At 34.2% G+C, this 11,911-nt stretch overlaps 2 protein-coding genes and 1 non-coding gene across 4 annotated transcripts; 2 read left to right on the top strand and 1 right to left on the bottom strand.

Moving 5' to 3' along the window:
• Positions 1-4,274: 4,274 nt before the first annotated feature.
• Positions 4,275-5,948, bottom strand: LOC108327094 (uncharacterized). 2 transcript variants are annotated; one of them, XM_017560808.2, is made up of 6 exons: positions 5,853-5,948; positions 5,645-5,759; positions 5,354-5,523; positions 4,975-5,254; positions 4,692-4,861; positions 4,275-4,586 (listed from the first exon to the last, which is right to left on the bottom strand). In XM_017560808.2, exons 1-6 carry the CDS (start codon positions 5,899-5,901, stop codon positions 4,426-4,428), a joined length of 945 nt encoding a protein of 314 aa, XP_017416297.1. In that variant the 5' UTR covers positions 5,902-5,948; the 3' UTR covers positions 4,275-4,425. The 2 variants fall into 2 exon arrangements, with proteins under 2 accessions (XP_017416297.1, XP_017416298.1); XM_017560809.2 differs by having other exon boundaries at positions 4,975-5,248.
• A 1,662-nt stretch (positions 5,949-7,610) lies between these two features.
• TRNAD-GUC (transfer RNA aspartic acid (anticodon GUC)) lies at positions 7,611-7,682 on the top strand. The gene has a single exon. It is a non-coding gene; the product is annotated as a tRNA-Asp (tRNA).
• Positions 7,683-7,860: 178 nt separating this feature from the next.
• Positions 7,861-11,498, top strand: LOC108329794 (autophagy-related protein 18a). The gene is made up of 4 exons (XM_017564183.2): positions 7,861-8,849; positions 9,236-9,449; positions 10,706-10,832; positions 11,233-11,498. The coding sequence occupies exons 1-4, from the start codon at positions 8,016-8,018 to the stop codon at positions 11,327-11,329; spliced, it is 1,272 nt and encodes a 423-aa protein (XP_017419672.2). The 5' UTR covers positions 7,861-8,015; the 3' UTR covers positions 11,330-11,498.
• Positions 11,499-11,911: the final 413 nt, after the last annotated feature.

Raw genomic sequence — 11,911 nt, 5'->3', positions numbered from 1 at the left:
GCTTTGTTCTTTTGGGTGTATTTGGGGAGATGATTTGAATGGATTTCAGTGGATTTAAGAGTAATTTTTTAGTTGTTTTTTTGAGTGGATTTGTGGGTAATTAAGAGTGGATTTGGAAGTAAAGTTAATGAGAATTAGTATAGGATTTGATTGATGTGATAGATTTTAAAAATTAGTTTAATTGGTAGAAATTAAAGATTACCAAAATGCCTCTAGTTATAAAAGTAATATAAAATGTTATTTATTAATGTTATATTTAATTGTAAAATTGTTTATAAAGAGACAAAAATTATAAATAATTTATAAAATTAATGTTTAAAAATTAAAAAAATTATAATGTTATAAAATAAATTAATTTTAAAATGTAGTATTTGCTTGTAATATAATTTGCTACGAAATGGTATCAATTTATTTGCTACACCAACCACATCATCATCTATATCTTCACTCTCCAAATATGATAAATCTATATATTCTTCCATCTAGATTTACTTAAACATATATACATAGTATAATTAAAATCATGCATTGATATATTGAATAACCATAATTCATATATACATTAATATATTCAACTAATCAAAAGAATTAAACAAACATTATAAACCTAGCATAATCACAACATAATATATAACCATACAATATTGATCAGTTTGAAATAAATTGATGAGTTTATTCATCGGAGAGGGGAACTGGTAACGACGAAACTGTTAAAAAAAAAATAGACTATGCCAGTAATGTAAAGCAGAAATAAAAAAGAAGTATGGAGAAAGGTGAACTAAATTGCATGACTTTTTAATATTGTTTCCGTTTATAAATTCAAATTATGGAAAGTAGGAGTTGTCAATTTTGAATGCCTAAAATGAGGAGGGTGAGGAAGAATAATTTGATTTGGTATATAGTAATAAAAATAAAAGAAGAAAAGAGAGAGAGAGACAGGGAAAGGAAAATTTACCGCATTAACCGCAGTCTTAACGGTCTTCATGTCTTGAAGGGAGAAAGAAGCAGTAGCAATTTTGCGGGGCCAGAGCTCAACGTCGGCGCCTCTGGTGATCGAGGATCTAGGGTCACGAACCCAGAAACACCTGAGGATAAAGTCGAGGACAAAGAGGAAAGAAAACCAGAGAGTGGCGAGGAGATTCCAAAAATTGAAGGGAGGGTAAGAGGTATTTGAAGGAGAAGGTCGTCTTCAACAACTTCACCAGCTAACCAAGCCCCCAGTTTTGCTTCGCAAAACCTGCAACAAAATGAAAATGTTAGGGGTGATGATATACAGCGAACTCCTTCCACTGCCATGTCCGGATCACTTCTCCGCCTCCTTCATGCAGTGCTTCATGGACCTCTGGATGTGCATCAACCTTCTGACCACAACACTCAACACCAACCATGTTATATATCAAATCACCCACCGGACGAAGCATGGAAGAACGATCAAGCTTGGTGGAGCACAATAACGCAGCCTGTAACCGAATTCGCCTCTTCACCACGCTTAACCAGAAAACGCGTAACCGATTACAGCATCCAGTAATCGAATACACCACCCACCATTCATATACATTTGTAGCGTAACCGATTACGCAGTCCCCGTAACCGAATACATTGATTCAAATTTTTTTCTAATAACTGTAACCGGATACAGCGTCTGCAACCACATCTGGAATCGATTAACCCATCTCAGAATCGTATGTTATTTTTCCCTTTTCTCTCTGCTGGTATTATCAAATGTATTAAGGGCAAAAGTGAAATTTTATTCACAATCAGCGCAAATCGTCGCATATATGCGAGTGACCATATACAAACGTATCCCGCAAATCCACTGTAATCCATCCTTGCAAATCGGCAGAAGCGAACACGAGTATATGTACAAATTCGTCTTCGGTAATCACTGGCAACAGTAAAATCCATAGAAACAAACACACGCTTAGCGTCCAAAGCCTACTTCAAAAAAGTTCTTGTCTCTCTGTTTGCATCCATCTTATGATCATTTCAAAACATATATCAAACACAACAGAAGAAAGATAAGCTAATACTATAAAAGAAATATATTCATGCAATTATGAACAATATAACTCATTTCCAAGTCAAATTAAATTTCAATATACAATGATTTCTAGATTCGACCAATCCAGATCTATGTTAGACTATGACAAGTTTTTTGTACTTGTAGTGGTGAAACAGTTATCTCACCCCACGCTACTAAACAAGACTAATTCGTCTACCACCTATGCACAAATAATACCATACCATAGACAAAATCTCCTACTACTCCTCACCACATAATCCCCTTGTCTATATGAGATGGAGTGATTATTAGAGCGTCACGATAATTTATAAAATTGAGTCCTTACATCAATACATCACTCTACTTTAAACCACCCTAAAAAATTTCCCATGAAATTCCCCTTTCACAACATGCATCCCATTAGCACAAACTTTTCATACATAATATATATCACAAGATCATTTATAGTAAGATTTAAGTACCAACCAACCATAAGAGAAATCACAAAAACAAAATAATTTCACATAAAAAAAGAGTATGTAAAGACCCTGACGTTGAGCAACACATCCTTACCGTTGAACGTCATTCTTTGCGCAAAATTGGCGCATGAGCGCCACTCTATTGTAGCCGAGTGCCAAAGCTCTCGGCTTTCTGGCGCGCAGGCACTGCTGACTGTCGCTGAATGCCACACCAGAAGTGTAAAAACCTATAAATTAGCTTTTGATTGCCCTCATACCTATCCAAATGATAAAAATGGCATCATAGACACTCAAAATGATTTAAAAACAGGTTTATAACTTAAATTAGATACCACTTTGATTATTTTATCAGGAATCAGGATTCAACCAATCAACCTATAACTAAAAACTCATGTATTTCATTTCTCTTGCTATAAACCAGGTTCCTAATACTCTAAGTTGCCAACTAAATCATGAATGACCTCCAAATAAACGCCAAACAACAACTTTGCTAATAAGATCATTCCTCCCGATTTCACCTGTCAAAACCCGATATTTATTGACTAAGACTGATTCCTATACCAACCTATTGCCAAAAACCAAAAACTCGAAAACTCATATTTAAGATTTTACACACCCCAAATTTAGGTAAACTAAAAGCTACACAAGTTTTAAATTGCCCAAGAACAAACCTTAAACTTCAAATTTTCCCATTCAAGCATTGTTTCAAATTTTGCCAATCAAAATCTCCTCTTTAATCCAAAACCAACCACAACAAGCCTTACCTATTCACTAATCTTAAAACAACATCATCTTTCCACTAAATTATACCACACAACAACATCCTCAAGTGACTCAAACAAGTATAAACCAAACAAAATCATTCATACCAACATTGATCAACGACAAACATCAATCAACAAGCATATCATCATTTAATTACTAAATTTGCATATATAAATAATCCATTTACTAGAACCAATACATGTTATCAACGTCTCATCAAATTAACATCAAATTCCATACATTTGAACTATAAATACGAACTTAAAGAAAATAACTATATCAAAATAAAATATAATAGTTAGTTTCCTTTTCTGGGTAGGAAAACTTATACAACTCTAAAAGTAACTACTCCTGCCTCAGCTCATACCACTCTATCTGTACCGACAGACCATAGCATCATGATTATGGTAAGTTCTTAAGACCACTAATCGACAAAGAACTAGAAAAATGGATTGAGTGACACATGCATTCGATCTATTTGCAAGTGTCTCAAAATGAAAGTAAAAAATAGAAATTGATTTACTCTATACGAAAAACTGGTCGAATGAAGGGGAAAAATTCATTGCAATGATCACCTATGTATCTCCTTATTATTAAAAAAATATCTGAGAGGTTAAAAATCTCAGAGAGAAGAGAAGAAGTATAGAAAAATAAGTTTATTAAAATAATAAATATTTTTAATAATGAAACATGTTTAACAAATTCTATTTATATTATTAAATTATTTTAATATTTAAATAATATGTCTCGTTATTTTAAATCATCTATCAATTCTAATTACTCTATCACATACACACTTCTTTCTCTCTCACACACACATACATATATATATTTTTTATAAATATTTTATTTTTATAATATATATATATATATATATATATATATATATATATATATATATATATATATATATATATATATATATATATATATATATATATACACGTCGAATGAATATAAATGTGTGATTTAATCGATATCCTTTAAAAGCTTTTAGCTAGCTGCACTCATTTAAATAACACAGAATATAAAAAAATATAATGTACTTTGTGGATCCACAGAACATTCGTTGAGAATGGTTGAATAAACAATTCATTGCTGAGTTCAGTTTTTCTATCTTATTAGATGTTCTATTGCCATGAACCAGAGGGGTTCTGGAATTTGTTTTAGACTCATGAATCAATCAGTTCGGGGCACCATTTCGCCAAGAATCGTCAATTCAGCTTCAAAGATGCAAGTATCGTCCACCAAAAATCCAGAATTTGGATCTTGAAGTTTAGCTAAGGCCAGGAGTTGTCTGGAACCCCACCCTGAACTGGAGTTCGAGAACTTACGACAAGCTGCAAGAAAAACCAAGACCAAGTTAGAGGAATATTGGGCTTTATCTGAATTTGCATAAACAAATATAAATCACTTATTTGTCGATCATGTTTATATAGCCTCGCCTTTGGATTGAAGATGATGACTGTCATCAATTTTCTGGTTCTTAGCACGGACGATGTTCTCCACAACGAGTTTAGTGTTGGCCGGTAGAGTTGAGACATCCAACACTAAAAATAATGATACACTGTTGCCCTTTCCCTCCCCCATTCCATTTGGGTATAAGCGCAGCTTCCTAGGATAAAAGAAAAAAGAAAAACAAAATTTGCCAAAAACAACACACACATTTGGTCTCAAGTTACATATACTGCATGTCGAGAAAGTTGATAGCATATTTTTGTGTAGTACCATTTGTAGTTTCCTCCGACAAATGTTGCAGACTCGTACTTGTCTAATGTTGATTTTGAAAAGTCACTAAATTTCCAAGTATAAGAACAGCGGACAGGTACTCGAAACATTGATAAACAATCGCCTCTGTTGGTGCTCTTGACAATGAAAACCTCGACTCCAAACACGCATGTATCGTCCATCAGATATCCGTTTGAAGAGTCGTAAAACGTGCTTCTGTCAATGAATTTTGCGACACCCCACCCAGTTTTCAGCACATGGAAACGCCTTACATCTGTTTCTGCATGAGTTTCAATTTGTTAACATCTTGTTAAGTTCAAATGTTAAAAGACTTCACCAAACAAATTAAAGATTGAAATATACTCAGCTCCAACTGTACCTTGAGTTATATGGTATTCATCGTCGATAAAATTATATGCAGAAAAGTTTACAATGGCATTGATCTCCCAATCAAGAGGCAACGAGCTTGTGTCTACGAGCACCAGATCAATAGAAACATGATCTTTACCACCCTCTTTTTCGTTCCCATCTGGGTAAATTGACAGGCTCCTGCATGCACGTTCATTTGAGCATCAAGTTTGTACAGAAAGTATGAAAATATACAGAATTTGTAAAAATGGTGCATTATCTGTTTGAAAGGGATTATTCTGAAAAAGAACATGCATTGTACCATTTATAACCTCCTGCTTCAAATTCTTCCGAGGTGCACTTTTTAACCGAAGCATTGGACAGCCATGAGAAGGAGTTGATTTTAAACGTGTAATGACTTGGTGGGGCTTTTCTTCCTTAGAGATATATAGCCAAAAAAACTTAGTCAAATTTTGAGAACAGAATAGAAGTATCAATATATGTGAAATATGGGAAAAGAAAAGAGACACCTTTCATGGTTTTGTCAGAACATGACTTGTCAATGGTTTTGATATCCATGATTGTTGCAGACAATATATACAATGGTAAAGACTAAGGAAGCTTATAAATAGGGGTTTCTAATAATTAAGTTTCTTGTGCAGGTGCATGTTTTATTTGGTTGAATGTAATTTCTTCAGAGCTGCAACAAGAAAAGGATTGTTTGCTATGTATGCCTTTGGTTTATACCTAGGGTGATACTTATGTTACACAACATTTTCAAATGCAATACAATAGGAATCCGTCACCTGAACAAATGCACGCTAGCACAATACTTTTCCTTGTTGCATCAGAAACCCTCTTATTATGATTTTTTTCACCATGTTAATCATCAACATTGATATCTTCACAGTAACAGAAATAAAATAAAATAAAAGTATACTGATTCAAAATATATAATAGTTTGATTTTCCATATGATATCAATATGTACTCTCCTAAGAAATTCTGTTTAGTAATATAATAACACTAAAGGATCCAATGTGTTATGAACATCTAAAGAAGACTGTAGTTTATTTCTATTTACTTGTTACACGATAATTTTCACACTTGTATAACTTTTCAGTCAAATAACTACTATAAAATAATTTAATATCAATTTATTTTTAATCTTTTTCAACACTAACAGTAAAGATCCTTAATATTAATAAATAATAATTGTTTTTATTTCAAATTTATTGAGATAGCATTGTCTGGATCAATTTTAGCACTTCAAATATTATCTTTTTTGGAATTTAAAACTCTTGTTTTATTTTTTAAGACTTGGTTTATTTCCAAAGATAAATTTGAAGATAAAGTGAAGATTTAAAGACAGAAATTGTTAATGATTTTACGAATGTAAGATAAAAAAAAATTATATATTAAAATTTAATATTATATTTTTCCCTTATAATTAAAGTTAATATAAAATAATTTATTTAGTTAAAAAATTAACTTGAAGTTAATAGAATCCATAATCTATTCCAAAGCATCTCGGTTTCCAGCTTTCCAAAATTGATTCCATGAGGCAATAATTGATTATCTTGAGTAAAAAGTCACGATTCCAAAAATTTGACAATCCAACCAAATGCTTATCTCTCTTAAAACACCATTCTCATCAAACTCTACCTTCACGATACGGATTACGATTTACTTAAAGTATTTAATAAACATTATATTACAATTATACCATAAAAATTCAATTTGTCATTTATTTGGCAAAAATGTTGAATTGTAGTAGTGTATAAGGGATGTTGCGTGCTAAACCACACATACATGAACTAAATCTTCGGTTGATTACATTAGGCAGACCAATCATACATGTATAGATAATACATATTTTCAACTTACTTAAAACTGTTTATTACATAAAATAACTTTTAAATAATATAAATGTAGTTTTTATAAATTATTACAGAAATGTAAATAATTTAATCCTAGAGTAAATGAAATAAAATTCGCCAAATTCTAATATGCTCAAAATTATTGTACTAGATAGGCAACATACGAAAATGGACATTAAATTTACATAAGAACTTTGTAAAATTTTAAGACGATGGGCTGAATTTTCGAAAAGTTACAAAACATATCAAGTCGTTGTAGTATAGTGGTAAGTATTCCCGGCCAGTCAACCGGGTGACCCGGGTTCGATTCTCGGCAACGGCGTACCGTTTCTTTTCTTTTTCAGGTTTACATTACGGGATTCAATACTTTAAGATATTTGATATTTAAAATTCTTTGAACATTCATCCAGTCGTTGTAGTATAGTGGTGAGTATTCCCGCCTGTCACGCGGGTGACCCGGGTTCGATCCCCGGCAACGGCGTGACCTTTTTTTAAGGTACTCGGGTGACCCGAGTTCGACCCGTCGGTGGCGGGTGTTTTATATTTTTTGAGATGCACATAAAGTTGACCCGACCCGGTTTCCATCCAACCAAATTGATTTTGTCTTTGAGTTTCAAGTAGCGGGTTCCGTTATTAACGCACAAGATTACAACTAAAAGATAAAGAAATATCTGTTAATATTAAGTAAGTAGTACTCTGAAAGTAGTGAGTAGGGTAATCTTGCGTGCTTAGCGGGAGAAGGAAGCTGAGAATATTTCAGTTTTTTAATCCTTTGATTTGAAACAAATCGATCACTCTCTTCTTTCATTCTTCAATGGCTACGCTTTCAGCATGCGCTTCACCTCCATGGCCAAATCCTGATCAAACCACCTCTCCCAGTTCAAATCCAAACCCTAATTTCCTTCCCGAACAGTCCCAAACACTCGACTTCGAATCCCTCGTGCCTCCGCAACCGAAATCGCCAAAGCGCTACCGCTCCCCCGCCGCATCGCCGCCGGGATTCTCCTCGGCGGCGCCCCCAACGGTGCTCCACCTCGCCTTCAACCAGGACCAGGCTTGCTTCTCTGCCGCCACTGACAACGGTTTCCGCATCTACAATTGCAACCCCTTCAGCGAGCAATTCCGCCGCGAGTTTGACGGCGGCGGAATCGGTCACGTCGCGATGCTCTTCCGCTGCAACATAATCGCCCTCGTCGGCGGCGGACCCAATCCCCATTACCCGCCCAACAAGGTCATGATCTGGGACGACCATGAGGGCTGCTGCATCGGTGATTTATCCCCCCGTGCCGCGGTTCGCAGCGTCCGGCTCCGCCGCGATCGGATTATCGTCGCTGTCGAGCAGAGGATTTTGGTCTACAACTTCCAGGACCTCAATCTCTTGCACCAGATTGAGACCTATCCCAACCCTAAGGGTCTCTGCGCGGTTTCGCAACTGTCTGATTCGTTCGTTCTCGCATGCCTTGGATTGCAGAAGGGTCAGATTCGCGTTGAGCACTATTCGCAAAAGAAGACAAAGTTCATATCTGCGCATGACTCCAGAATTACTTGTTTCGCTCTCACACTTGATGGGCAGTTAATTGCCACCGCCAGCTCAAAGGGCACGCTGATTCGAATTTTCGACACGGTTCAGGGCACACTTCTTCAGGAAGTATGTTGTGTTTTGTTGGTTTTCTCCTCTCAATTGTTTTTGTTTTCATTACTCGTTCGATCTTTCAACCTGTACAATCTTTATGATTTAACCTCTTCACTTAATGAACGAGCCCTACTGTGGTCCCTACAACGAGTAATTTCCATAGAATATGCTGGTATAGAATCAAGTGAGTGATTAAATCGGGATATTATAACGTCTGCGTTTAGTTTGGGAATTGGGTTACTTTGTAATTCATATTTTTTTGCATGGGTTGGTAAAGTTATAAGGTTAGGTAGTAAATGTCTATATTAGTTTATTTTCTCTGCTTTCATGCTTTAGTGTACTATGTGATAACTTCAAATAATTTGTGGTTCTCTTATAAATTTTTTGGGTGTCACATTTAGGTGAGAAGGGGTGCAAATGTTGCTGAGATCTATAGTTTGGCATTCTCTTCTACTGCACGGTGGCTAGCAGTCTCAAGTGACAAGGGTACTGTCCATGTATTCAGCCTTAAGGTTAATTCTAGCATCTCCGAGGAAGAAAAACCTCAAAATCCATCCAATTCAGATACTGCCATTACCCCTTCTAACTCATCTCGCTCCTTCATCAAATTTAAAGGTGAATTCTTTTACGAGAGTATTTCTTTTCATTTTATATCTTATATGTTGTACTTGTGAAATTATTATTTTCCTTCTAAAATGATTTTTACCTTTTTTATGGGTAATCCCATTTTGTTGTGCGGGTGACGGTTGAATTGGTAACATTGATTATGGTTGTGTTTTTCAAACAAGAAGATATTAATGGATGATAGAGCCTCATGATTGCTTGTATGCTTGCTTTTCTAGTGCTGTGGTGAAATTGATTTCATTTATGTAATGCTTGAATATTTAAGTAAAATTTACCGAAAATGTTTAAGAAATAAATTAATTCCAGTGAACATTTGTAATAATGGTAAAAGAAAAATAACTATATTTACATGAAATTGGTGGGGCATTAATTTTATATAAATGTTCTATTGAAAGGATTGCTTACAATAATAAGGAGCAAAATCAATATTTAATAATAGAAAATATTTGATAAGATATTTCCCTATCAAATCATATCACATGTTGAATATCAAATCTTTAATGTAAAATTCAAATAATAACATGTTGAATATCAGATTTTGCTAATATAAGTGATTTTTACTAATCCATTTAGGAATACTTCTCTAAATTTTTTGGGACTCTGAAAAGTTGGATCCAAAGCAAAAATAGTTTTTAAACTTATTAAGACAATATTTAATCCTTATATAGTTGAATTTTGGCTTCAAAAGTTCCTGTCCCCTCAACCTGCCCCAGAAACCTATACTTAAGGGCTGGTACATTTGCCATTCAATTTCTAGTCTGGTTAGCAAAGGTGGCTTTTAGAATTGGGGTAATTTGTTTACACCTGTCGTGAATGGAATATTATAAAATGACACTCCCTGCTTTTCTTTCTAAGGTAAGGCAATGTTTCCCCTGGTGATCCATTTTCACCCTATTTTCAATGTTAATTTTCAGAACACATTAACACTGTTTTTGGGATCAAGGATGTTTTATTTTAATTGTCACGTCAAAAGTACTACCCGTGTGGCATGTGGTGCCATGATCTGTTTAACCATTAAAATATTTTCGTTGTAATTGTAGTTTCAGCAGTTGTTCATCCGTATAGCTGGGCTACCTGCCTGTCACCAAATTTGTTAAAATTCTTCATTTTCATAATATTTATTTAGACCGAACACTGTCTATGAAGTGTGTTGTGGTTTCAGAATTTTTATATAATTTATTATGTCGGCTAGAGTGTGTTGATCAATTCCACTTGCCTTGTTGATTTGTCTTACTTTGCACTTGCAGGAGTGTTACCCAAGTATTTCAATTCTGAGTGGTCGGTTGCTCAGTTTCGCTTACAAGAGGGCTCTCACTACATAGTTGCATTTGGTCACGAAAAGAATACAGTCATAATTCTTGGCATTGATGGAAGGTATGATTTTGAAAAATGACAATACTGTTCCCCTGTTGATAGCTATTCTGTTTATCTTAGACGTGGCAGATTCTGCCCTGTAACTTAATCATGTTATTCAGTAGAGTTCCGGACTCTGAAGTACCGAGTTGATGTTGTGAAGAAATAACATTGTTTTGAATTAGAGAACTTTTAGTTTGTCATTACTAAGATAGGATGAAAGCTAATGGCGGCCAAATTTAATTTAACTCTAATTCAATTATGAAGATAGCTGAATCACCTGGTCTTCAGGTGTTTCATTTACCAATAGTTATGCTTTGTATCTAAAATGCTTGTTTATTGGAACTTTTCGTATCCCAGCAGAAGATGGACGCATATGTATGATGTTTTAATGAATTGCAGTTGATTTGGTTTTATGCAGCTTCTATAGATGCCAATTTGATCCAGTACATGGAGGGGAGATGACTCAGCTGGAATATCATAACTTTTTAAAGCCAGCAACAGAAACAACCATGTGAGACGCCGATGGAAGAGTTTCCGCTTTGCTTAGTTAGGGTAAATAGATGTATAGTGAATTACACTGATCCATTACTATTATTACTAACTCAGTTTTACCTCGGTGCTTCCAATGCAATAATGTAATTATATAGTTTTGCAATTTTTAAATAATAAATAGTTATGGTAAAATGTGCAGTATCTTATTATGTGTTGTTGTGTATAACTGTTGTATAATACGGCAGTCAAACGGCAATGAAATATTTAATTTAGTTTCTTAAATATTAAAGTGCTCTCGATAATTCTGTCATAAAAGATGAGATTCTTAATATAAGTCCACATTTACATTATTAGTTAAATGTTGGAGTGAAACTTTTCTCGCTCTCTTAAATGATTAGAGTTTTTAGGAATTGTCTCCATTTGATCCGTAAAAGTAGACTGGACCAGCCTACTTTACATAAAAAATGCAGATTAATATTTTTTTACTGTTCTGTATAACATTCAGTTCGAAGATTCTTTTAAGAAATTATTTGTTTTTATAACTTTTTCTTTAAAATACATTAGGAAGGATATTAATAATTTTAATTTAATTTTATTAAATGAAT

This window comes from Vigna angularis, chromosome 2 (genome assembly GCF_016808095.1).
Source record: "Vigna angularis cultivar LongXiaoDou No.4 chromosome 2, ASM1680809v1, whole genome shotgun sequence".
Taxonomy (NCBI): Eukaryota; Viridiplantae; Streptophyta; class Magnoliopsida; order Fabales; family Fabaceae; genus Vigna; species Vigna angularis.
Note: the sequence above shows the minus strand (reverse complement) of the source record. Positions and strands in the feature narration are given on the sequence as shown.

What these genes read in the sequence shown, in the direction of transcription:
- LOC108327094 (XM_017560808.2), bottom strand. Translation starts at nt 5,901, where the DNA reads ATGGATATCAAAACCATTGACAAGTCATGTTCTGACAAAACCATGAAA. An exon ending in GAAGCAGGAGGTTATAAATG is followed by an intron (nt 5,524 to 5,644) that starts GTACAATGCATG and finishes ACGTGCATGCAG; the next exon opens with GAGCCTGTCAATTTACCCAG. An exon ending in TCATCATCTTCAATCCAAAG is followed by an intron (nt 4,587 to 4,691) that starts GCGAGGCTATAT and finishes TTTTTCTTGCAG; the next exon opens with CTTGTCGTAAGTTCTCGAAC.
- LOC108329794 (XM_017564183.2), top strand. Translation starts at nt 8,016, where the DNA reads ATGGCTACGCTTTCAGCATGCGCTTCACCTCCATGGCCAAATCCTGAT. An exon ending in AGGGCACACTTCTTCAGGAA is followed by an intron (nt 8,850 to 9,235) that starts GTATGTTGTGTT and finishes TGTCACATTTAG; the next exon opens with GTGAGAAGGGGTGCAAATGT. An exon ending in ATTCTTGGCATTGATGGAAG is followed by an intron (nt 10,833 to 11,232) that starts GTATGATTTTGA and finishes GGTTTTATGCAG; the next exon opens with CTTCTATAGATGCCAATTTG.